This window comes from Camarhynchus parvulus, chromosome 1A, assembly GCF_901933205.1.
Source record: "Camarhynchus parvulus chromosome 1A, STF_HiC, whole genome shotgun sequence".
In the NCBI taxonomy this organism is placed as follows: Eukaryota; Metazoa; Chordata; class Aves; order Passeriformes; family Thraupidae; genus Camarhynchus; species Camarhynchus parvulus.
The window spans coordinates 70,239,855-70,262,638 of NC_044586.1; the positions used below are offsets into that span (position 1 = coordinate 70,239,855).

Genomic DNA, 22,784 nt, shown 5'->3' on the forward strand with positions numbered 1-22,784 from the left:
CAGTTCCAAATCTTAACCAAAATCCAAGTCTGTTTGGACACCATTAAAATAGAAATCCTCCAAGAATATTCCAAAGTCAATGTGCAGCCCCAGGCCAGCAATTCCTTACTGGATTTTGTCATTGGCTTCCCAGGCGTCCAATATCCTCTGCACCAGGCAGCACTTCTGAAACAGCTGTGGGGAAAAAGGGAGGATATTTAGGATTTTCCAAAGGAGAACTGTGGATCCTCTTGCTCCTTCCCTGGCTGCTCCTCAGGAGCTCCAACCTCAGCCATTCCCCTGCCCAAGAGCCCAGTTCCTCCCTGGTTATTCCCCAGAGGATCCCAGCAGAGCAGCAACACCTGGAGCATCCCCAGGCTGCTCCTGAGCCCCCCAGCAGCAGGAATTAAAGCTCTGCTGGCATTTTCCAGCCACCTCACTGAGGCCTGGCTACTGACAGCTGGAATGGTCTTGGTCAGTTTTTTGTCCAAAATTTGTAGTATTTTTTACTTTAAAAAATGGAATTTCAATAATAAATGGGGATAATTTTAATAAATACCAAGGGATTTACAGGGTCATTAAATGAGGGGAGTTTTAATGGGATGCTGCAAATAAAGGCACAAAAGCAACCACAGCTCCATGAGAACCACTACAAATGATAATAAATAGTAATAAAGACCACCAAAAATAGATAAAAATAATAATAAAAAACCCACCACAAATTATAATAAATAAAACACACTAAAAATAGATAATAATAAACCCCACTAAAATTTGATAATAAATAATAAAAACAATATTTAAAGGCAATAAATTATAACAAAACCCACTAAAAATTACATATAAAATAAATAATAATAAAAAAATCTACATTGAGACAAGTGCCTGCTCTGGAACAGCCCACCCCAGAGGTGCCCTGGCGACCCCAGCCCTACCCCAGAGATCCCTGGTGACCCCAGCCTGATCCGATAGATCCCTGGTGACCCCAGCCCCAGCCCAGAGATCCCTGGTGACCCCAGCCCCAGCCCAAGGACCTTGGTGACCCCAGCCCCACCCCAAGGACCCTGGTGACCCCAGCCCCAGCCCAAGGACCCTGGTGACCCCAGCCCCACCCCAGAGATCCCTGATGACCCCAGCCCCACCCCAGAGATCCCTGGTGACCCCAGCCCCAGCCCAAGGACCCTGGTGACCCCAGCCCCACCCCAGAGATCCCTGATGACCCCAGCCCCACCCCAGAGATCCCTGGTGACCCCAGCCCCAGCCCAAGGACCTTGGTGACCCCAGCCCCAGCCCAAGGACCCTGGTGACCCCAGCCCCACCCCAGAGATCCCTGGTGACCCCAGCCCCAGCCCAAGGACCCTGGTGACCCCAGCCCCAGCCCAAGGACCCTGGTGACCCCAGCCCAGCTCTCACGTGGGTGACCATGACGTTCTCGGTGCCTCCGGCAGGGGGCTGTGTGGGCTCCGCGGGCTCCGCGGGCTCCGGGGCCGCGCTCCCGCTCGGAGCCTCCTCTTTGCTGCCCGGCTCCCCCGGGCTGGGCTTCCCCTCGTGCACCGAGTGGGACAGGATGGCTGCTATGGACAGCTCCACTTGGAAATGCAAAAAGTTATTCCACGTGTATTTAAAAAATAAATCCTGGAGGAGAAATGAGAGATGGAAGAGTTTACTCAGGATAAATTTTCCTGGTTTTAATGATATCAGGGATCTTTAAGGATCTTCCCAATTCAACCCATCCCAGGATTCTGGGACTCTGGGATATTAAATTGTTGCCCAAGTTGTTGTTTGATCAAGCAATTCCAATCAAACAGTTTTCCTGCTACATGCCAGCACCCACGGCAGGCTGGGCTCTGCATTCCCAGGGCGCTCAGTCTGCTGGGAAATCAGTGAATATTCCCAATAAATGGAGCACTTAGGAATCCTCTCACACAGCACTCACAGCACAGACACACTGAATTAAACAACTTAACTCTGCTGGGGCTCAATGAAGCCTAGGAAAAACAGGAACTAAACCACTACTAAGGGTGGAATTAATTCTCTTACAGCTGCCCAGGTTCTGGGAGGCTTTTTCCAGCCTCAGGGATCCTGGGAGAAAATTAATCTCTCATCATTCCAGGAGCTCACACACACAGCACAGACTGTTTCACACCTTCTCCACTAAATTGACATGGAACAGGAAGTGTGAGGCTCAGTCCAAAACCCCAAACAGTCAGATCTGGATCACAAACGCTCCTCCAGGGGAAGAGGAGCTGGAGCAGGCAAGGGAAATGCCAGGACTGTGGCCCCCCGGCACAAGCCCTGCACAGGAGGGATCCCAGGTCCCACCGCCGGTGCCCCGGACACTCACAAGTAACAACTCCATGGTGCCGAGCCGGCAGAGCTCGTGGTTGATGCTGGGCGTGTTGGCGTGCAGCAGCGCCGCGATCAGCCGCGAGCCGTGCAGCCGTGCGTTCCCCAGCGGCTCCTCCAGCACCCCCAGCGTGGTCAGGATCGCCGGTTTCTGAGGGCAGGGAGGGCAGTCAGGGCAGGACAGCGTTCCCCCAGCACACCTGCACCAGGGTTCTACAGGGCCTTGGCCATAAATCCAACCCTGGGAATTCCACCCCACCAGGGGCGAGAGCTTCCCATGGAGGGGACAGAGCCCTGGAACCCTGCACTGCCCGGGAGGGCCTGAGTCCCCTGCTCTGCAGGCATCCCAATCCCAGCTGGACATGTCCCTGTGTCACCTGCTCCAGGTGACCCTGCCCTGCATGGAGTAGCACTGGATGATCCCTAACAACCCCAGCTGGAATTGTCAGATTTAACAGAACCCACCCATTTCAGGAATGTTCTCAGCAGGGAAACCTAAACCACCTTCCCAAGAGGATGGGTCTGGGGCCACTGGGAGATTTAACTTCCAAATCAGAATATCAAAATCCAACTATCCATTGAAAGTTTCTTCCTCTCCATCCCTTCCCATCTCCCCAGTCCCAAAAATTTCCCTGAACACAACTCTCAGGCTCCTGCTGCTCATCCCTGCACACCCGAGCTAGAGGATTTGCTGTGGATTTCCCCTCCCTGGCCACGTGTCTGTGCTGGAGCTGTCTGAAGTCCCAGGAGTGCTGGTGGTACCTTGGGTGGGCACAGCAGCAGCTGGTGGAAGTCCTTGAGCCGGGGCTCGATGCCGTGTAAGATGCTGCTGTTGACAGTGTAAGACCTCTCGAATCCCTGAGTGTACGAGTCCATCAGGCCTTCCACCCTGAGGGAACACCAGGATTCACTTGGAGTCACTCAGCATTCCCTCTTCCCATTCTGAACAACCAAGTGATACCAGGGTCCGCAAGGTCCCTCCCAACCCAGTCCGTCCTGGGATTCTGGGACTTTATCATATTAAACCAGTGCCCAACCTGGTGTTTAATCAGCAATTCCACTAAAACCATTTTCCTTCTACACTTCCTGCATTCCATCTTCCTTCTCCTGGGGTCCAGAACTGCCCCCAGTATCCAGAGGTGGAGATTTTGTTAAAGAGCCTCCAGTCACACTGGCCATGTCAGTGGTTTTCTCTTCAAAAATGAGGATGAAAAATAATAATATTCAGCTCCTGAACACATTCCCATACCTGCATGGTATTGATTCTATTATATTAGTTATTTCTATTATTTATTATACCGTATTAGTTAATATTGGTATCATTTCCCAGGTGCTGCTCACACAACCAAACCTGTGCTGAGCTCAGGAGGAGCTGACCAGAAATAACCTCCCAGCAGAGCTGGCAAACCACATTCCCAAAGTGCTTCCTGGAGTTCCAAACTCCCAAACACTTCCAAAGAAAACGGCTCAGCAAGAGTTACCTAACAAATGTTTGTTCCTCCCACTGTCCCAGGCTGCTCCCAGCCCCACTGTCCAGCCTGGCCTTGGACACTGCCAGGGATTCAGGGGCAGCAGGGCCTGCCCACCCTCCCAGCCAGGAATTCCCTCCCAATATCCCATCTAGGACTCCCTTCTTGCAGCCTGAAGCCATTCCCTGTGTCTGGGCAGTGCCTTTCCCTTTGTACCCCTAGCCCAGCCTGGAGCCCCCGGTGATCCTGGTAATCACAGTGATCGCGGTGACCCCAGTGATCCCGGTAATTCCAGTGATCCTAGTAATCCCAGTAATCCTAGTGATCCTGGTAATCCCAGTCATCCCAGTGATCCTGGTAATCCCAGTGATCCCAGCAATGCCAGTGATCCCAGTAATCCCGGCAGTGATCCTGATAATCCCGGCAATCCCGGTAATCTTGATAATCCCAGCAGCCCCAGTGATCCCAGTGCCCCAGTGATCCCAGTAATCCCAGTGACCCTGAAGATCCCAGTGATCCCGGTAATCCCGGCAATCCCAGCAATCCCGGCGGTCCCAGCTCACCCGGAGCGCCGCGTTTCCAGCAGCGTCAGGAGCACCTGGGTTCCATTGACGATGCAGGTCTCGCTCTGCTCCCCGTCGAACATGTTCCTGAGGAGCTGCTCCACGCACTCCTGCCTGGGGACACAGGGCTCACTCACACGGGGCTGCGCCTGCTGCACCCGCCAGGCACTGTCTGGGCAGCCACTGCAGGCAAAGGGAAGATCCCACTCTTCCCACTGCCCTGTGCCACACCAAGGAATGACGGGTGGCAGGAACAGGAGGCTGAGGCCAGTCCTGCTCCCCAGATCACACAATCACCGGGTTGGAAGAGACCTTCAATGTCATCGAGTCCAGTCCACCTCCAACCCCTCAGCCAGACCCTGGCACCCAGTGCCACATCCAGGCTTGTTAAACACACCCAGGGATGGTAACTGCACCACCTCCCCAGACAGATGGTGACTCCACCACCTCCCCATTCCAGAATTTTATCACCCTTTCTGGAAAAACTTTTTCCTGCTATCCAACCTGAATTTCCCTTGGCGCAGTTTAAGACTGTGTCCTTTGGTTCTGCCAGCTGTTGCTCCAGTTCCTGCAGCTCCTGTTCCCCACCACATCCCAGCTCTGTCCCTCAGGGACAGCTCCCCGAAATCCAGCCCTGAGGAAGTCCCTTTCCCTTCCCTGCCTTCCCCAGCCCCACGTCCAGCCAAACCCAGCAATCCTGGAGTTCACAGCCCAATCCTGACTACTTTCTAATGTTCAAAAAGTCTCCTTTCCATGGGTATAAATAAAATATGAGACAAAAATGTAAAAACAGCTGAATAATTCATGAGGGAGGATTATTTTAATAAGGAGCATCTAAATACCCTCTGTCAGCAGAGCAGGGGAGGCAGAGGCAGGAAAAGGAGGCAATTTTCTGTAATGAACCAAATTCCCTTTATTGCACCCAGTCAGCAGCTCCTGAACCTGGATTTGGGGCTCATTCCCTGATCCCACCTCCTTCATGCTGATCATTCATTCCTGGCTCAGGAATGATAAAAGTTATCCAGAACCCAAAAGGTCACTGTAATGCTGGGAAAATTGGCCAGGAAGGGTAATGAGCTTTGTGACCTTCAGCAGAAAAGGGAGTAAGAGAACCCCTCTGCCCAAAATGCTCCTTTATTTTGAGCAGGAATTCTGGAGATGGTTCCTGGAAGTGCAGGGTCCCACAGCCCTCTCCAAAACTACAAAGAAAGCCTAAAATTACCAAAAAAGTCTGTAAGTACCATGTCATCCATGGCCATCACCCCTGCCACTGCAGGGAATCACAGCCCTCATTAAAGGTCCTGGGATTCCTTTGAGATCCCTTCAGACCCTGAAGGTGCTGTGAGGTCCCCACACAACCCTCCCTTCTCCAGGTTGGAATTCCTTGGGTTTTTGCCTTGCCCTGGATCAGGCTGGGACCTTTGGGCTCCCTGACCCCCTATCCTGCCTCTGGACAGAGCCCCAACCCCCAGATCACTGAAGAGGCCATTCAGAGGTGCTCCAGCTCCAAAGGCACATCCCTGCTCTGTCTGCTCCCTGCAGAGCACTCCAGGAGCCACTCCCAGTGCACCCAGTGCCCCCAGCACGTACTCACGATTCCAGTGCTGTGAGAAGTGGATCTGGCTCCGGGACATCCTGGAGCTGAGTGCTCTGGTCTCTGCTCAGCCTGATGATGTCACACAGGGTCTGGGAAGCGTTGGATTGCCTCTGGAAACAGGACAGGAGCAGCGTCAACGCCGGGACCAAGCCAGGCTGGGAGTGCTCTCACTGGGATCAACCCCACTCCTGCTCCCCCTGGAGTCACTCAGGGCTGGACACTCCTGGAGCTGCAGCACCAACAGCCTTTGCACTCAAAGGAGATTGGCCCAAACGTGACCATTCAGGAGCTCAGGGGTGAGGACTCCTTTTTCTCTCCTCAATCCTGCTAATCTGCACATCTGCAACACAAACATCCCATCCTTCCTCCCACTGCTCAGCTTTCCTGCTTGAGAAAACCCTTCACCATTTCATTCCTGCGATTTAAAAGGCTTTCCAGGGGTGTTTGAGGAATTCATCCTCCGGTTCTGGCCATCAGGCAAAGCCTCTCTGGAGCTGCTGTACCTCAGCATCTGCTCCAACACAAATCCATGGGGATGTTCCCAGTTTTCCCCTCACAGAGGGAAGTTTGCTTGGGATGAGCTGAGGGAATTGGGCTCAGAGAACTGCATTTTCTGGACTTTACAACTGAATTCCTACTTGGGGCCATAAGGATATGAAAATGGCATAAAGTGATTTAAAAAGATCTTCCACGAACAGCAGGTTCCTCCCTAATCGCAAGGGAAATTCTCACTGGCTGTAGGACTGAGATGAACTGAAGCAGCAGAACCAAGAAATTTGGAGTAAAATAAGTCAAAAGCAGATGAAACCACTCCAAAACCCCTCATCTGGTGCTGAGCAGAAGATGGGACATCCCAAGGCCATCCCCGGTGGCTCCTCCACAGGTCACCGGGACAAGGCAAATGGAAATCTCCCAGACCCTGCAGGATCCAGCCCCCCAAATCCCCAGCCCTGGTGCCACTCACATCCTCATCCTGGCTCGAATGGATCAGCTCCACGAGTCTCTGGATAATCCTGGCTTCATTCAGCCACTGCAGGGAAAAGAGCAGCAGAGAAAATCCTCGATGGATGTCCGGGAACTCAGAGCAAGAGGGGCTCTGGGAAGCTGTGCAGGAACGGGAAGCCCTTCCTTCCCTCTCCAATCCCATCCCTGAGGCAGGGACAGGGATGGATTCAGATTTGCATCAGCATGGACGGGGAAGGATTTGGATTTGCATCCTGCCATGGAACTAACACGCAGGCCCCTCTGGAAAACATGGAATGCTTCAGCCTCATCTGAGCAGTGGTGGCAGAACCCCACCACGTTCTCCCAGCAGCTCCTGCTCTTCCTGCTGCTCACACTCAGCAATTCCACCTCCTGCCAGATGTTGGAACAGCTGTCACGGCACCTTCACCTTGCCCCACAACTTCCTGTTCTCCATGCAAACCATTCCCTATCCCCCTTTCTGGCCCAGGCAAACCAGGAAGGTCCTCTCCAAAGGCTCCCTGCCACTACTCCCTCCCAGCCTTACGTGCAGGCTCAGCCCCTCATCTCCACCCATTTCCATTCACATCCCATTCCTGTTCCAGGAAAACTGCTGCATGTCTGACATCCCCCAGACTCATCCCAACAATGCCCAAACTCAGCTGCCTGGGAAATGAGCAAACTTCCATTACAAGGAAAAACATTTCCAGGGATGAGTCTGGAGCCCCTCTGCTCCAGAGCCAGGCTGGGAGAGCTGGGGGTGCTCACCTGGAGAGGAGAAGGCTCTGAGGGGGCTCAGAGCCCCTGGCAGGGCCTGAGGGGCTCCAGGAGAGCTGCAGAGGGACTGGGGCCAAGGCCTGCAGGGACAGCACCCAGGGAATGGCTCCCACTGCCAGAGGGCAGGCATGGATGGGATCTTGGCAATGAGGAATTCCTGGCTGGGCTGGGATTGCCAGAGCAGCTGGGGCTGCCCCTGCATCCCTGGCAGTGCCCAAGGCCAGGCTGGACACTGGGGCTGGAGCACCTGGGACAGTGGGAGGTGTCCCTGCCATGGCAGGGGTGGCACTGGATGGGATTTGGGGTCCTCTCTAACCCAAACCATTCCAGGATTCCTTGACTCTATGATTCCTTGAACATGGTAATAAGGAATTACACTAATTACTGTCCCAATCAATGTCTGGATTTCTGAACACTGGGAAAACACAGTTTCCCTTTCTCCAAGCTCTCCAGCTGGACTAAAGAGAGGTTACCCCATGGAAAAACGAGTAGGAACCCCTTTGCTGCCAGGAGTGACCCAGGCTGCTGCCCTGGAGCCACAATGGGGCTGAGGGACCCCATGGAGCGACCTCAGCCCTGGGAACAGGAGCTGCCAGAGGGGTGGATCTGCTCCTGGGATGAAACACCCACAGGCCCCATCTGTCCTGAGCCAGGCAGGGACAGGGGCCGGGTGGGGAAGGCCCTCACGTTGAGCACGTCCTGGCGCAGCGCCGTGGGCTCCACGCAGCTGATGAGGCGCAGCAGCAGGTCCATCATGGCAGAGGTGTCGATGTGCTTTAGCACCAGGCTCAGGAACTTGTCCTTTTTCCTCAAAAATGAGATCACCTGTGGAAACAGGAGCCTCCATCAGCTGCCAGCAGGACACACAGCTCCCTCACAAATCCCCACAGCTCCCTCACAAATCCCCCACAACTCCCTCACAGATCCCCCTCAACTCCCTCACAACTCCCTCCAGCTCCCAGAGCTTCTCCTTTGTGTCTCAACCACTGACCTTGGGCTGGGAACTCTCCAGGGAACAAGAGAATAATTCTTATTCCAAGGCAACACCAAATCAGATCTTTTCAGCCAACTTTTCTCCCCTCTGTGCCACAGAGAAACCCAATGCCATGGAAACAAGTGAAGCTGGAGGATTTTCCTTTCCTCTCAAACTCCCTACCAGGCAGCATTTACAACCCTGGTATTTATTGGGATGTGAGTATTCCTGAATCCCTGTTCAGCCCATGCCTCAGCAACCCCTTCCATAAGGATGAGCCTGAGGCCTTGTTTATGGACTGGGATGACTCTGATGATCCTCAAAATGCCTTGGCACGAAAAGTGAAGCTTTAGCTGTGCCATGGGGATATCCCAGCCGTGGCAGATCCCAACCCAAAACTCTGGGAAGAGTCTGTCCACACCAGCATGTTCCTGCACTGAGGAATTCTGAGAACTTTCCAGGGACCCCATTTCACCTCCAACCTTAAACCCAAGTCCAGGAGTACCACGAGCTCACAGCAAGGACACAGCACGGGCAGTGCCAGGGAATTCCCTGGATGGGGACAGAGCCATCCCCACCTGTTCTGTTTTCCGTGCAATGAGGTTCCCGATGGTCTTGCTGAAGAAGCTGGCAAGGAGGGGGTTCAGGGGGGGCTCGTGGTCCAGGAAGTCATAGAGGATGTTGAGCAGGGTCTCGTCCCCGCCCAGTTTGTCGTTGATCTGCGGCACATCCGACGTCAGCAGCTCGCAGGCCGTGTTGGGATACCTGCAGTGACACACCCAGAGCCACCACAGGTGAGATGGGAACTCTCTGGGGATCTGCCCTCCACAAACACCTCAGGAACTGAAGGAATTCCTGCCTGGCAGGGTGGGCAGGCCCTGGCACAGGGTGCCCAGAGCAGCTGGGGCTGCCCCTGCATCCCTGGCAGTGCCCAGGGCCAGGCTGGACACTGGGGCTGGAGCACCTGGGACAGTGGGAGGTGTCCCTGCCATGGCAGGGGTGGCACTGGAGGGGCTCTGAGGCCCTTCCCAGCCAACCCATCCCATGACTGATTCCCTCTGGGGAGGACACTTTTCCCACAATGGGTTATTAGTGATTTGTGACCACACCACGTTTCTACACCAGGATCTTTCCCAATCTCTGCATTCCCTACAAGCCACTAGGACAAGTCACTTCCAGGCCAGCTGGGAGCTCTGACCCTTTCCCTGCACCAGTCCCTCCCCCAGCAGCCTCCTCCTGTTCCTGCAGTTCCAGCCCTGGAGGTTCCAAAAGCCCCTCAGGCCCTACTACTGCAGGTTTGGTGCTGCCCAAGGAGCTGAGGCTGAGGATGTCACTGTCACCACCACAGAGGGACCTTCCAGCCCTTCCATCCCTTACAGCCCCAAGGGGACACCAGGACTCTTTTCTCCTTTTCCTGGCTCATTCCAAGCAAAAAACATCTACAATTCCTGAAGATCTGCGTGTAGAGCCTCGCTGGGATACACATCCCATGGACAGGGGAGAAATGGGAGCTCTCCCTGTCCCAGCAGGTTCTGCTCCTGCAGCCCTCACAGCCCCAGGTCTGCCCCAACCCCTCACCATTCCCGTTCTGGCACTACATCCCAGCCCTGGAGGTTCCCAGGCTGCAGGGACCTCACCTCACCCGAACTCCCCCTCTGACCCTGCAAGCTGAGCTTCCCTCAGCCCTGGGCTCAGCAGCTCACTGGCAGACCCAAAATTCACACTCTCCTTTCCTGCTCCAGCCTCCCTTCAGGTGTTTCATTCCACAAGTTCTGTTTGGATGGGGATTTACCGGGGACTTTTCTTCTTTGCAATTTCCCCTCTGAACTTTATGAACCTCCATCCCACTGTTCCAGGGATAAAGCCCTTGGATGATCCCCTCTCCACGCATCCCCAGCCCCAGATCCTTCTAAAGCTATCGAGTTTCTCCCTGTTCTACTTCACCAACTTTTATAAGCTTTCCTGAAGAGCCAAAGTGGGATTCCATCTGGATTTACACAGAGTCCATTCTTCCTGCTCAGCCTTTATTTATCCCAAAAGCCTCCCTGGTTTCTAATGAGCTCAAACCCTCCTTCCCCTCTCCAGGCTTTGGAGACGCTTCTGGGCCTGCTCTGCCTGGGAGTCCCAAGAGCTGCCAAGAAAATTCTCCATGAACATCAGCCCTCGGTGTCCCAGCAGGAATTTTCTTCTTGAAACCTCTGTCCTTGTGCCCCCCTTTCCTCATTCTTCACCTGTTTGGTAACAATCATGGAATCCTGGGATGAGTTGGGTGGGAAGGGACCTCAGAGCCCCTGCAGTGCCAGCCCTGCCATGGCAGGGACACCTCCCACTGTCCCAGGTGCTCCAGCCCCAGTGTCCAGCCTGGCCTTGGGCACTGCCAGGGATGCAGGGGCAGCCCCAGCTGCTCTGGCAATCCCAGCCCAGCCAGGAATTCCTCATTGCCAAGATGCCATCCATGCCTGCCCTCTGGCAGTGGGAGCCATTCCCTGGGTGCTGTCCCTGCAGGCCTTGGCCCCAGTCCCTCTGCAGCTCCCTGGAGCCCCTGCAGGCCCTGCAATGTGCTGGAGGCTCTCCCTGGACCCCTTCCTTCTGCAGGGAACATTCCCAGCTCTCCCAGCCTCTCCAGAGCAGAGGGGCTCCAGCCCCTTGCACTTGCTCCAGGTCCTGCTGCTGGCCCCAGGGCTGACGCAGCTCTGCAGGTGGGTCCCAAATTCACCCTTCAGAGCAGGATCCTGGCACAGCAGCCACAGGATATTCCAAGTTATTACCCCACGTACTCCTGGGCATTCACTCACCTGGGAACAGCCACCCCACACCATTATCAACTCTTACCCAAAATCACACCTGAACGTGGCACTTTTGTGGCTTTCCAGCAACCCCAGCCCTGATCCGTCCCCACCAGGAAAAACCTGCCCAGTTTCATTTATTTATTGTTAGAGCAGCCTTTTATTTTTATAGAAACTTTGTAAGAACTTCACAAAAGCAAACAAACTCCCCAAACCCAAATGTCAATATTTTTGAGTATACATTGGGTTAAAAATACATAAACACAACTCTGGTGAGAAGCAAACCCCTGTGAGGAGCTCAGCGTGGTCTGAGCGAGGCAGGGCCTGCCCAAAGCTGTGATCCCTAAAACCAGCAGGATATGGAAGGGCAGCACACTGAAAATACCCCAGATTTTATTCATTTTCCTGCTCACTTTGTTCTGTGGGATTGGAAACCCATTGAGTTCAGAGATTTCTACCTCTTGTGCTTCCCTTTCCTATAAAAACCTATTCGGGGGCCTTTGGATTTTGAGGCAACAGCAGGATAAGATTTTTTTGAGACTTAATTTGAGATAGGATTTTTTTTACATTATTTCAGATTGGATTATTTGAGACATTACCTGAGCTATGTTTTTTTGGAGACATTACTTGAAACAGGATTTTTTTTGGAGACCAACTCAATGTCAAACCATCAAAACCAAACCAATTCCCTCCAAACCCCAAAAGCTGGAACATCCCCAGTGCTCAAAGCCTCCCTCGCTCCGAGGAGGTGCCACCCCTGATGGTAGGACAGAAGCCAGGTGGAATCCCTGTTTTCAGCCCCGGGAACCCCTGGCTGGCATGTCCCACGGGAGCAGGGATCCAATACCTACTTGAATCGGACCTTCTCGTCCATGTCCACGGGGGGCTCGTGGGTGATGAGGGTGACCAGCTGCTCCATGCAGTGCTGCTGGCACAGGAAGTCCAGCAGCCGCCGGTTCTGGGCCTTGCATTCCTGCAGGACGTCATCCTCGTCCATCAGCTCCTCCAGGGTCACATCCTCCTTGTCCAGCAGCTTGTCCACGTGTGACGTTGTGTTCAAATCAAACTTCCAGAACATGGTGATGGGACACGACTGGCTGGGGTCACAAAAGCACTGGTTACTGCTCCACATCTACTGAGATGATCACGGGATTGCTGAGGTCAGAGCGCTGAGACCATCGAGTCCCACCATCAACCCCATCCACTGCCACCCCGTGTCCTCAAGTGCCACCTCCACACATTTTTTGAACACTTCCAGGGATGAAGACTCCAGCCCATCCAGTGCTTTCCAACCCTCCTGGGGAAGGAATTTCCCCAAAATCCCCCCTGAGGCTGCCCTGGCCCAGCCTGAGGCCGTTCCCTCTGCTCCTGTCCCTGTTCCCTGGAGCACAGCCCGACCCCCCCAGCTGTCCCCTCCTGGCAGGGACTTGTGCAGAGCCACAAGGGCCCCTGAGCCTCCTTTGCTCCAGGGTCAGCCCCTTCCCAGCCCCCTCAGCCCTCCTGGGGCTCCAGCCCCTTCCCAGCTCCATTCCCTGGACACTCCAGCCCCTCAGGGCTGCTCTTGGGGCACTGCACTTTGAATCCTCCCTTTCCATCCTCTCCTACCCCGACCCTAGTTTGTCCTTCAGTTATCCCAATTTTTCTCTGTGTGAGTTCTATTAATGATGTTTTTCCACTTTGCTTTCCTAATACCTGAAATTTTGGAAAAGCTGTGAGTCACACCAAAGCAAGGCACTGATCAAACCACTCCTAGGAGACTCTTCCAGGGCTCTTCCTCTTGCTTAACATTTCCTCTTCCAATTCTGCCCTTCACCATCTCACCTCAGCTCCTCAACAACCCTTCACAGTCCTGTTCTGGCCACAGCACCAGGTACAGAATTCATGGAATCCTGGAATGGTTTGGGTGGGAAGGGACCCCAGAGGCCCTGCAGTGCCACCCCTGCCATGGCAGGGACACCTCCCACTGTCCCAGGTGCTCCAGCCCCAGTGCCCAGCCTGGCCTTGGGCACTGCCAGGGATGCAGGGGCAGCCCCAGCTGCTCTGGCAATCCCAGCCCAGCCAGGAATTCCTCATTGCCAAGATCCCATCCATGCCTGCCCTCTGGCACTGGGAGCCATTCCCTGGGTGCTGTCCCTGCAGGCCTTGGCCCCAGTCCCTCTGCAGCCATTAACACAAGCAGCAGGCAGGGGCTGTCATCCCCAGGGACACAAGGGACACAGCTCCCTCTGGACACATCCTGGGCAGTGCCAGCCCTGGCTCCCACACTCTGCACACGCAGCCCCTGGGCTGAGCCGTGTCCCTGTGCCACATTCCCAGATGATCCAGCAGCACCATGTGATTCCATACCCAGGATCACAAGGCTGTTTTTAACCTAACCCACATCCCCATTTCTGCACACAGAACTCTCTCCATCCATTCCTTTGGCTTTTTCCAGCATTCAAAAATGTCCCTGTGTCTGATCCTCTGCTGGTCGCACTCTGCATACCATCAGCTACAGGACAGCCTGGACATTGTCCTCCTAAAAACCCATTTTCCCCCAGGAATGACACTGAGGGGGCTCTGCCTTCCAGTCACCAGAGCAGGGCCTTGTTAAAAGCTGAAGACCCCAATGTTCCCATTAGATTTTAAACCTCTCAGTCCTTCAGGGTGAAACTTCCACAGTGAGTCTTCACATGAAGCATTCACAGAATCAAGACAAAGAACAGGGGAAAAACTAAGTTTCTTGTACACATCAGGTTTTTCCCACCTGGAATCCAGGGGGCAGCTCTGGAGAGCTCTGGAGGGGCTGGAGCCTGTCCTGGGAATGGGGCTGGGAAGGGGCTGGAGCCCCAGGAGGGGCTGAGGGAGCTGGGCAGGGGCTGGAGAACCAGGAGGGCTGAGGGAGCTGGGAAGGGGCTGACCTGGAGCAAAGGAGGCTCAGGGGCCCTTGTGGCTGTGCACAAGTCCCTGCCAGGAGGGGACAGCCGGGGGGGTCGGGCTGTGCTCCAGGGCACAGGGACAGGAGCACAGGGAACGGCCTCAGGCTGGGCCAGGGGAGGTGAGGTTGGACAGCAGCAGGAATTTCCCCATGGAAAAGGGGTCAGGCCTTGGCTGGGGCTGCCCAGGGAGCTTTGGCGTGCCCATCCCTGGAGGTGTCCCAGGAATTCCTGGAGGTGGCACTCAGGGCTCTGGGCTGGGGACAGGTGGGGGTCAGGCAGAAATTGGACTGAATGGGGTGGGAGGGCTTTTCCAACCCCAGGGATTTTGGGATTCTGGGATTCTAGCACTGAATTTTGGAGTTGGGAGCAGCCATCTGAATGTTCAACCTACGTGACACTGCAGTGACAGCACTGCTGGGCTCGGTGTGTTCCTCACAAACTGTTCTTTGGGTATTTTTAACCATCTCTGCCTGGTTATAAATTCACCGAGGGAAAATCTGGCACCAAAGGCCTTCAGTGAAGGAGGTTTGGGGGCTCAGTCAACCCAAATGCAGAAACAGTCCTTCCATTGGTGTGGAATCCACACAGAATTCTCACCTTCCAAACTGACACCCATTGTAATCCTAGCAATTCCACAGCTTTCCTGAGCTTTTTATACATCTCCAGGAGAAGCTGCCTGACCTTCCCTGCGGGAGTGCAGAGGGGCTGGGCTGGAATTGCCAGAGCAGCTGGGGCTGCCCCTGCATCCCTGGCAGTGCCCAAGGCCAGGCTGGACACGGGGCCTGGAGCAGCCTGGGACAGTGGGAGGTGTCCCTGCCATGGCAGGGCTGGCACTGGAGGTTCCCATCCAACCCATTCCAGAACTCTCTGATTCCACAGTATCTTCTACTTCTTCCATCTCAGCGCTTAAATTTAGGTCACTCTCGCCACCAGCAAAGCAGAGATGTTTTCCCTTTTTCAGGTGGACACTCACAGCCCTTCCCAGCTGCTGATTTTATTTCTGGAATATCCAATGAGAGCAACACCCACGAGGGCTCCAGGAGGGCAGCTCTGTGTCAGTACCTGCTGTGGGGTTGGACCTGAGATACATTCCAGGGAGCATCTCCCAGCCCCATGCAGGGAAATTCCAGCGCCACCCCAAGGCCTGTGCTTGCCACCAAGGCTCTGCAGGAGCTGCAGGGCTGGGAAGGAGCAGCGAGGCTGCAGCCAAGGAGAGCCCCACAGCAACCCCTGTGGGCACCAGGCTCTGGGACAGCTCATTAACAAGAGCAATTACAGATCCTCTGGGTGGGCACTACAGCTCAGGGAATCCTGGGATGGGCTGGGTGGGAAGGGACCCCAGAGCCCCTGCAGTGCCACCCCTGCCATGGCAGGGACACCTCCCACTGTCCCAGGCTGCTCCAGCCCCAGTGCCCAGCCTGGCCCTGGGCACTGCCAGGGATGCAGGGGCAGCCCCAGCTGCTCTGGGCACCTGTGCCAGGGCCTGCCTGCCCTCCCAGGCAGGAATTCCCTCCCAGTATCCCATCCATGCCCGCCCTCCCCCAGCCCGAGGCACCAGGGAAGGTGATTTCTGTAGGTGTGTCTTTGGGCCCCACCTGGATTGAAGCCCCCTGTCCCAGCACAGCAGCACCAGTTTCCAACCCATAAATTAATTCCTATTCATGATAAAAAACAGTGTTGGGGTGTTTCAATTGTGGGACAATGCAGGAGATATTTAATCTCCCTGTTCCAACACAGAATTCCAAGACTAACAAACCCTGCCTCCTCAGGGCTGGGAATATTCAATTCCCTGCCAACAGAATTCCAGCTGAGTTTATAGAAAGTTCCAACAAGTAATGCACTTGCTGTTAAAACCCCCAAACAAAGGACCCCTTTTGCCACCTCTGCTCTGTTCTTTTTCTCCTTCTCCATCTGCTCAGGAGCTAGGGAGAGGACACATTTTATTTTATTTTGTTATGTGTTATTTTGTGTTATTTTATTTTATTGTATTTAGTTTTGTTTCATTTTCCACCCTCCCCAGAGCTGTGTCCTGGACAGTACCTGCCCCAGAGCTGCTCATTTGCATAAAGGACAACATCAGTGTTTTACACAGAATGTTCTGAGCCCGAGGAGCTCCTGGCTGGGAATTCCAATGGGGAATTTGTCCTTTAATTATTTATTTTTCATGGATGATCACCCAGCCTCCTGCTGCTGGCAACTCCAGGAAACCAAGGCTCCCTTTGGGGACTGCAGTGGGAACAGCAGGGAAGCAGCCTGGGGGCGTGGTGCCAGCGACAGGGTCACCCTCAAGTGACTCCAAAGGGACCCAGAGGCGTAGTGTCAGTGCCAGGTGCACCCTCAGGTGACTCCAAAGGGACCCAGGAGCATGGTGCCGGTGACAGAGCCACCCTCAGGTGACTCCAAGGGAACCCGGGGGTGTGGTGCCAGTGCTAGGGTCACCCTCAGGTGACTCCAAAGGGACCCGGGGGCGTGGTGCTGGTGACAGAGTCACCCTCAGGTGACTCCAAGGGAACCCGGGGGTGTGGTGCCAGTGCTAGGGTCACCCTCAGGTGACTCCAAAGGGACCCAGGAGCATGGTGCCGGTGACAGAGCCACCCTCAGGTGACTCCAAGGGAACCCGGGGGTGTGGTGCCAGTGTTAGGGTCACCCTCAGGTGACTCCAAGGGGACCCGGGGGCGTGGTGCTGGTGACAGAGCCACCCTCAGGTGACTCCAAGGGGACCCGGGGGCGTGGTGCTGGTGACAGGGTCACTCCCAGGTGACTCCAAGGGAACCCGGGGGTGTGGTGCCAGTGCTAGGGTCACTCCCAGGTGACTCCAAGGGGACCCGGGGGCGTGGTGCTGGTGACAGAGTCACCCTCAGGTGACTCCAAGGGGACCCAGAGGCGTGGTGCTGGTGACAGGGTCACTCCCAGGTGACTCCAAGGGGACCCAGAGGCGTGGTGCTGGTGACAGGGTCACTCCCAGGTGACTCCAAGGGGACCCGGGGGCGTGGTGCTGGTGACAGGGTCACTCCCAGGTGACATCCTGGTCCATGAGTCTTTCCCAGCCTCCCTGATCCCACGGCCCCTGGGTTGCTGGGATTTCTCCCAGGGTTATTCCCAGCCAGGTGTGTGTCACCAAGGGCCCCCCTGAGCCTCAGCAAACACAGGCACAGCATTTTCCAGCCTTTCCAAAATGCTCTGTGCACTCCAGTGCCAGGAAAAGTGAACACAGAGGGGCAGGAAACCCCCAGGTAATTGAACCTGGAAATCAGGACAAAACTCCCAAGATTTTCTGATTTTTTAGGCCCATTTAAGATCATTCCTGCTAAAATAAAACACTGAATGTTTTTACTAGGTGGAGGCACATGGAAGTGCTGAAGGAGGGACATTCTCAAAAAGAGTTTTGGGATCCTCCTGCCATCCCGGTAACATCCAGTACAAAATCCCAAAGCCAACCCCAACTCCAGCAGCTCTGGCCCAGCTGAACAGGTCCCAGTTCCATCCAGGGTGGATTTTAGCCTGGACAGACACAGATTCCTGATGGGAATTTCAAGCTTATTCTTTTTTTTACCAAGTTTTAATACAAAATCTCCCCTATTTCCTCCATAAGAATAAATCATTTTAAGCTTAGCTACACAAAGCAACAAAAAACCCCCCAAAAACGTAGGGAATTCCCTCCAATTCCAGCATGGGAAGAAGTCTGGAGAACACCAGGACCACACATCCATCCAAGAAGTCTCCACCTTTAATTCCAGTTATCCCGTAACAGTTATCTCAGCTCCAGGGAATAAAATCTCACTTCACTGAACCTGCGGACGTGAACCCCCAAATCAGCTTTTCCAGCAAACTGTTCCACCACTGGAAAATCCACCTGGAAAACACAGATGGACAAGGCCAGGCTGATCAATGGCTCAGCTGAATTCCCACGGAAGGGTTGGGCATGGAATTCCCAAACAGCTTTAGAGCAAAACTCCCTCCCTTTGGTGACTCAGCAGCTCAGCAGCGGGATGAAAGGGAAGAAATGAATAAACACGAACTAGAAAAAGGAAAAGGCACAGGCAGATCCCAAACCAGTGGATTTGGGAGCGATTCCAGAAGGATCACTGTTCCCAAGAGGAACAGCAGGGAATCAACATCTGCTTGGGACACAAAAATAATTAGGCTGGGCCTACCAAAGCTGTTACAAGACCAGGGAGCTCCAAGCCCCATCCAGCCTGGCCTTGGACATTTCCAGGGATCCAGGGGCAGCCACAGCTTCTCTGGGAATTCCATCCCAGCCCTCAGCACCCTCCCAGCAGGAATTCCTTCCCAATATCCCACCTAACCATTCCAATCTGTGCATCTTTAACTCATCACCTATTTCCATAGGAGAACTTTTTTTACATAAAATCTCTCCCTTTGGAGCATTAGGGGAGCTTTTCCCAACAGAATTCCCAAGAGGAAAATGCCCAAGTCAGCCACTCCACTGCTGGCACTGGAAGGATCCTGCTGCTCCCACACCTCCAGGGAATGCCAGGGCAGAGAATCCACAAGGGAACTGCTGCTGCAGGAGAGGGCAGCTCCTGCTGTGAGCCCTGAGCTGCTCTGTGGGATGGTTCCCACTCCTCCCTGGGAACTCTGGTGAGAGATCCCACCCTGTTCCCTTTTCCTGCCCCAGGATGAGGGCAGGCACTTCCACAGGGAATTTCCTGCCACAGCCACAGCCGTGCCCAGGAGAACAGGGAAAGAGGAGTTCCATGCCCTTTCCAGCCATTATGGACCTGAGCTCAGGTTCTGAGAGGCACTTTTTCCCAGTTGAACCTGGTTTTAGGGAGGCTCCTGGCCAGCACACCATGAATCCCAGGATCCCTGAGGCTGGAAAAGCCCGTCCCAGCTGTGCCCAGTGCCCACCTTGTCCCCAGCCCAGAGCCCTGAGTGCCACCTCCAGGAATTCCTTGGGCACCTCCAGGGATGGGCACTCCAAGCTCCTTGGGCAGCCCCAGCCAAGGCCTGACCCCCTTTCCATGGGGAAAAAGGCAGCCCAGGCTCAAGGATGGCACAGGGACAAGGACTGAGCTCCTCAGAATAGATTCCATCACCAGGAACATCCCTGGGACTCCACAATTCCCTCTCAGATGACTCAAGGTATTAAATACCAGGATCAATCCCAGGAGCAGCCACCAGAACTGAGCACCCAGCATCACAGAGCTCATCCTCATTACTGGGAATTAATTGGTCCCTAAATGAGGAACTTCACAGGCCCTGGCCAGAAGTCTCCCAGTGTTGGGCTGATCCCACAGGGGAGGGGGGATTCTACCCCTTTGCTCAGGTGAGACCCCACCTGCAAAGCAGCCCTGGGGCCAACAGCAGCAGCACCTGGAGCTGCTCCAGGGCTGGAGCCCCTCAGTTCCCAGGGAGCCAGGCTGGGAGAGCTGGGAATGTCCCCGTGGAGAGGAGAACGATCCAGGGAGAGCTGAGAGCCCCTGGCAGGGCCTGCAGGGGCTCCAGGAGAGCTGCAGAGGGACTGGGGCCAAGGCCTGCAGGGACAGCACCCAGGGAATGGCTCCCACTGCCAGAGGGCAGGCATGGATGGCATCTTGGCAATGAGGAATTCCTGGCTGGGCTGGGATTGCCAGAGCAGCTGGGGCTGCCCCTGCATCCCTGGCAGTGCCCAGGGCCAGGCTGGACACTGGGGCTGGATCACCTGGGACAGTGGGAGGTGTCCCTGCCATGGCAGGGGTGGCACTGCAGGGGCTCTGAGGTCCCTTCCCACCCAACCATCCCAAGACAAAAGGACAGGGAGATGTTCCTACCTTCAGTAGAAGTTTCTTCAAATGTGAAATCTCCTCCACGGACAGAGAAACATTTGGGTTACAGTTCCTGGAATAGACCCAGCTTCAGGAAATGGTTTTCATCCAGTGTGAATTCCTTTGCAAGCTTCCAATCCTGGAAAAGATTTTTAAAAGTTACTATTAACCAAAGGTACCTGAGGGCCAAAGGCTTTTATTTTTTTCCCTAAATGAACTTTCACAGAATCAATCAGCACAAAGGAAGGTCATAGGGACTGACAGTCCCTGCCAAGGAATCACCAATCAGGCCACTCAGGATCCTCCCAGTTATCCCAGTTCCCCCCCTCCTGCAGCACTGGGCAAATGTGAACTGCCCAGCCCAGTGTCCAAGGCCAGGCTGGATGAGGCTCAGAACAACCACAGACAGTGGAAGGGGATCACAGGAGAAGAGCTAAGCCTGGCTCAGCCCATGAGCTCCCCCACAACTCCAAGCTGGGCTTTAACCAATCTCCTAAAATCCAGGAATTCCTGGTGTGCTGTGGGATACACCCAGACAGAGACCAGCCAGCAGCAGGTTGCCACATCAAATGGAAATTAAATGTCATGTGAAAATAAATGTTTTCCTCATCATCCAATCAGTGACTACTTAACTGCAGGTACAACATTCATCCAAACCAAGGGCATTGATCTGAACAAAAACTGTTCAGGGTTTTATTTCTAAACTTTGTCACCCTTTTCCCCAGAATCTGTGCCCAAAAGTCTTTGACAGAATCCCAGATTCAGGGAGGCTGGAAAAGCCCTCCCAGCCCATCCAGTCCCAGCTGTGCCCAATGCCCACCTTGTCCCCAGCCCAGAGCCCTGAGTGCCACCTCCAGGAATTCCTTGGACACCTCCAGGGATGGGCACTCCAAAGCTCCCTGGGCAGCACCTGCCAAAGCCTGATCTCCCTTTCCATGGGGAAATTCCTGCTGACATCCACCCTGAGCTTCCCTGGCCCAGCCTGAGGCCATTCCCTCTCCTCCTGTCCCTGTTCCCTGGAGCACAGCCTGACCCCTGTCATGAGCAGGGACACCTCCAACAAGAACCTCCTCAGCAATTCTCTGCTGGGCCACAAATGCCAAGAGTTCCATAAAATACTGCACAGCTCTGGCTTAAATGGACACTGATGCTTTGGAGAGATCAGGGCTGGAGAGCCATGGAAGAACACATGGAATGCACAGAAGAAGCTGGGACAGGGAGCAATGGGGACATTGGAAGGGAGAACTTGTCTTAGTCTCAGTTGGCTTTGCATTCCACAACCATGGAGTCCTGGAATGGTTTGGGTGGCAAAGGAGCCCAGAGCCCCTGCAGTGCCACCCCTGCCATGGCAGGGACGCCTCCCACTGTCCCAGGTGCTCCAGCCCCAGTGTCCAGCCTGGCCTTGGGCACTGCCAGGGATGCAGGGGCAGCCCCAGCTGCTCTGGGCACCCTGTGCCAGGGCCTGCCTGCCCTCCCAGGCAGGAATTTGTTCCCAGTATCCAACCTGAGCCTCCCTCCATCAGTTCCCACAGGCACTGCACGTCCCTGCAGAGCCAGGACACCAAGGGATTCAGCCTGGCCGACCCCAGCAACCCTGAGCTCTGTCACATCCTCTTGGGAACGGCTCTGGAGAGCCTCCAGGGACACCCCGGACACAGCCAGCACTGCTGCCACCATGCCATGTCACTGCTGTGCCACCTCAGCCAGGACTGCTGCCACCATGCCATGTCACTGCTGTGCCACCTCAGCCAGGACTACTGCCACCATGCCATGTCACTGCTGTGCCACCTCAGCCAGGACTGCTGCCACCATTCCATGTCACTGCTGTGCCACCTCAGCCAGGACTACTGCCACCATGCCATGTCACTGCTGTGTCACCTCAGCCAGCACTCCCTGCCACCATGCCATGTCACTGCTGTGCCACCTCAGCCAGGACACTCACCATGCCTGTCACTGCTGCTGCCACCATCCCATGTCACTGCTGTGCCACCTCAGTCAGGACTCCCTGTGTGCTGCCACCATCCCCATGTCACTGCTGTGCCACCTCAGCCAGGACTCCTGCCACCATGCCATGTCACTGCTGTGCCACCTCAGCCAGGACTGCTGCCACCATGCCATGTCACTGCTGTGCCACCTCAGCCAGCACTCCCTGTGTGCCACCATCCCATGTCACTGCTGTGCCACCTCAGCCAGCACTCCGTGTGTGCCACCATGCCATGTCACTGCTGTGCCACCTCAGCCAGCACTCCCTGCCACCATCCCATGTCACTGCTGTGCCACCTCAGCCAGCACTCCGTGTGTGTGCCACCATCCCATGTCACTGCTGTGCCACCTCAGCCAGTACTCCCGTGTGTGCCACCATCCCATGTCACTGCTGTGCCACCTCAGCCAGCACTCCCTGTGTGTGCCACCATCCCATGTCACTGCTGTGCCACCTCAGCCAGCACTCCCTGTGTGTGCCACCATCCCATGTCACTGCTGTGCCACCTCAGTCAGGACTCCCTGTGTGTGCCACCATCCCATGTCACTGCTGTGTCACCTCAGCCAGCACTCCCTGTGTTGCCACCATCCCGTGTCACTGCTGTGTCACCTCAGCCAGCACTCCCTGTGTGTGCCACCATCCTTTGTCACTGCTGTGTCACCTC

At 55.0% G+C, this 22,784-nt stretch overlaps 1 protein-coding gene across 4 annotated transcripts in view; it reads right to left on the minus strand.

The window, feature by feature from the left end:
* Positions 1–22,784, minus strand: part of PPP6R2 (protein phosphatase 6 regulatory subunit 2) — a 64,134-nt gene that overhangs the window by 22,128 nt on the left and 19,222 nt on the right. Inside the window, exons 2-12 of one of the 4 annotated variants that reach the window (XM_030959592.1) lie at positions 20,146–20,278; positions 12,316–12,546; positions 9,246–9,432; positions 8,382–8,519; positions 6,919–6,984; positions 5,952–6,064; positions 4,358–4,471; positions 3,088–3,214; positions 2,324–2,476; positions 1,393–1,614; positions 110–174 (exon numbers count right to left, since the gene is read on the minus strand). In XM_030959592.1, coding sequence (XP_030815452.1) covers positions 110–174; positions 1,393–1,614; positions 2,324–2,476; positions 3,088–3,214; positions 4,358–4,471; positions 5,952–6,064; positions 6,919–6,984; positions 8,382–8,519; positions 9,246–9,432; positions 12,316–12,440 — 1,310 coding nt within the window. In that variant the 5' untranslated portion in view covers positions 12,441–12,546; positions 20,146–20,278. Of the gene's footprint in view, positions 1–109; positions 175–1,392; positions 1,615–2,323; positions 2,477–3,087; positions 3,215–4,357; positions 4,472–5,951; positions 6,065–6,918; positions 6,985–8,381; positions 8,520–9,245; positions 9,433–12,304; positions 12,551–20,145; positions 20,279–22,784 lie in introns of all 4 variants that reach the window. The other 3 variants (XM_030959590.1, XM_030959591.1, XM_030959589.1) reach the window with 3 other exon arrangements.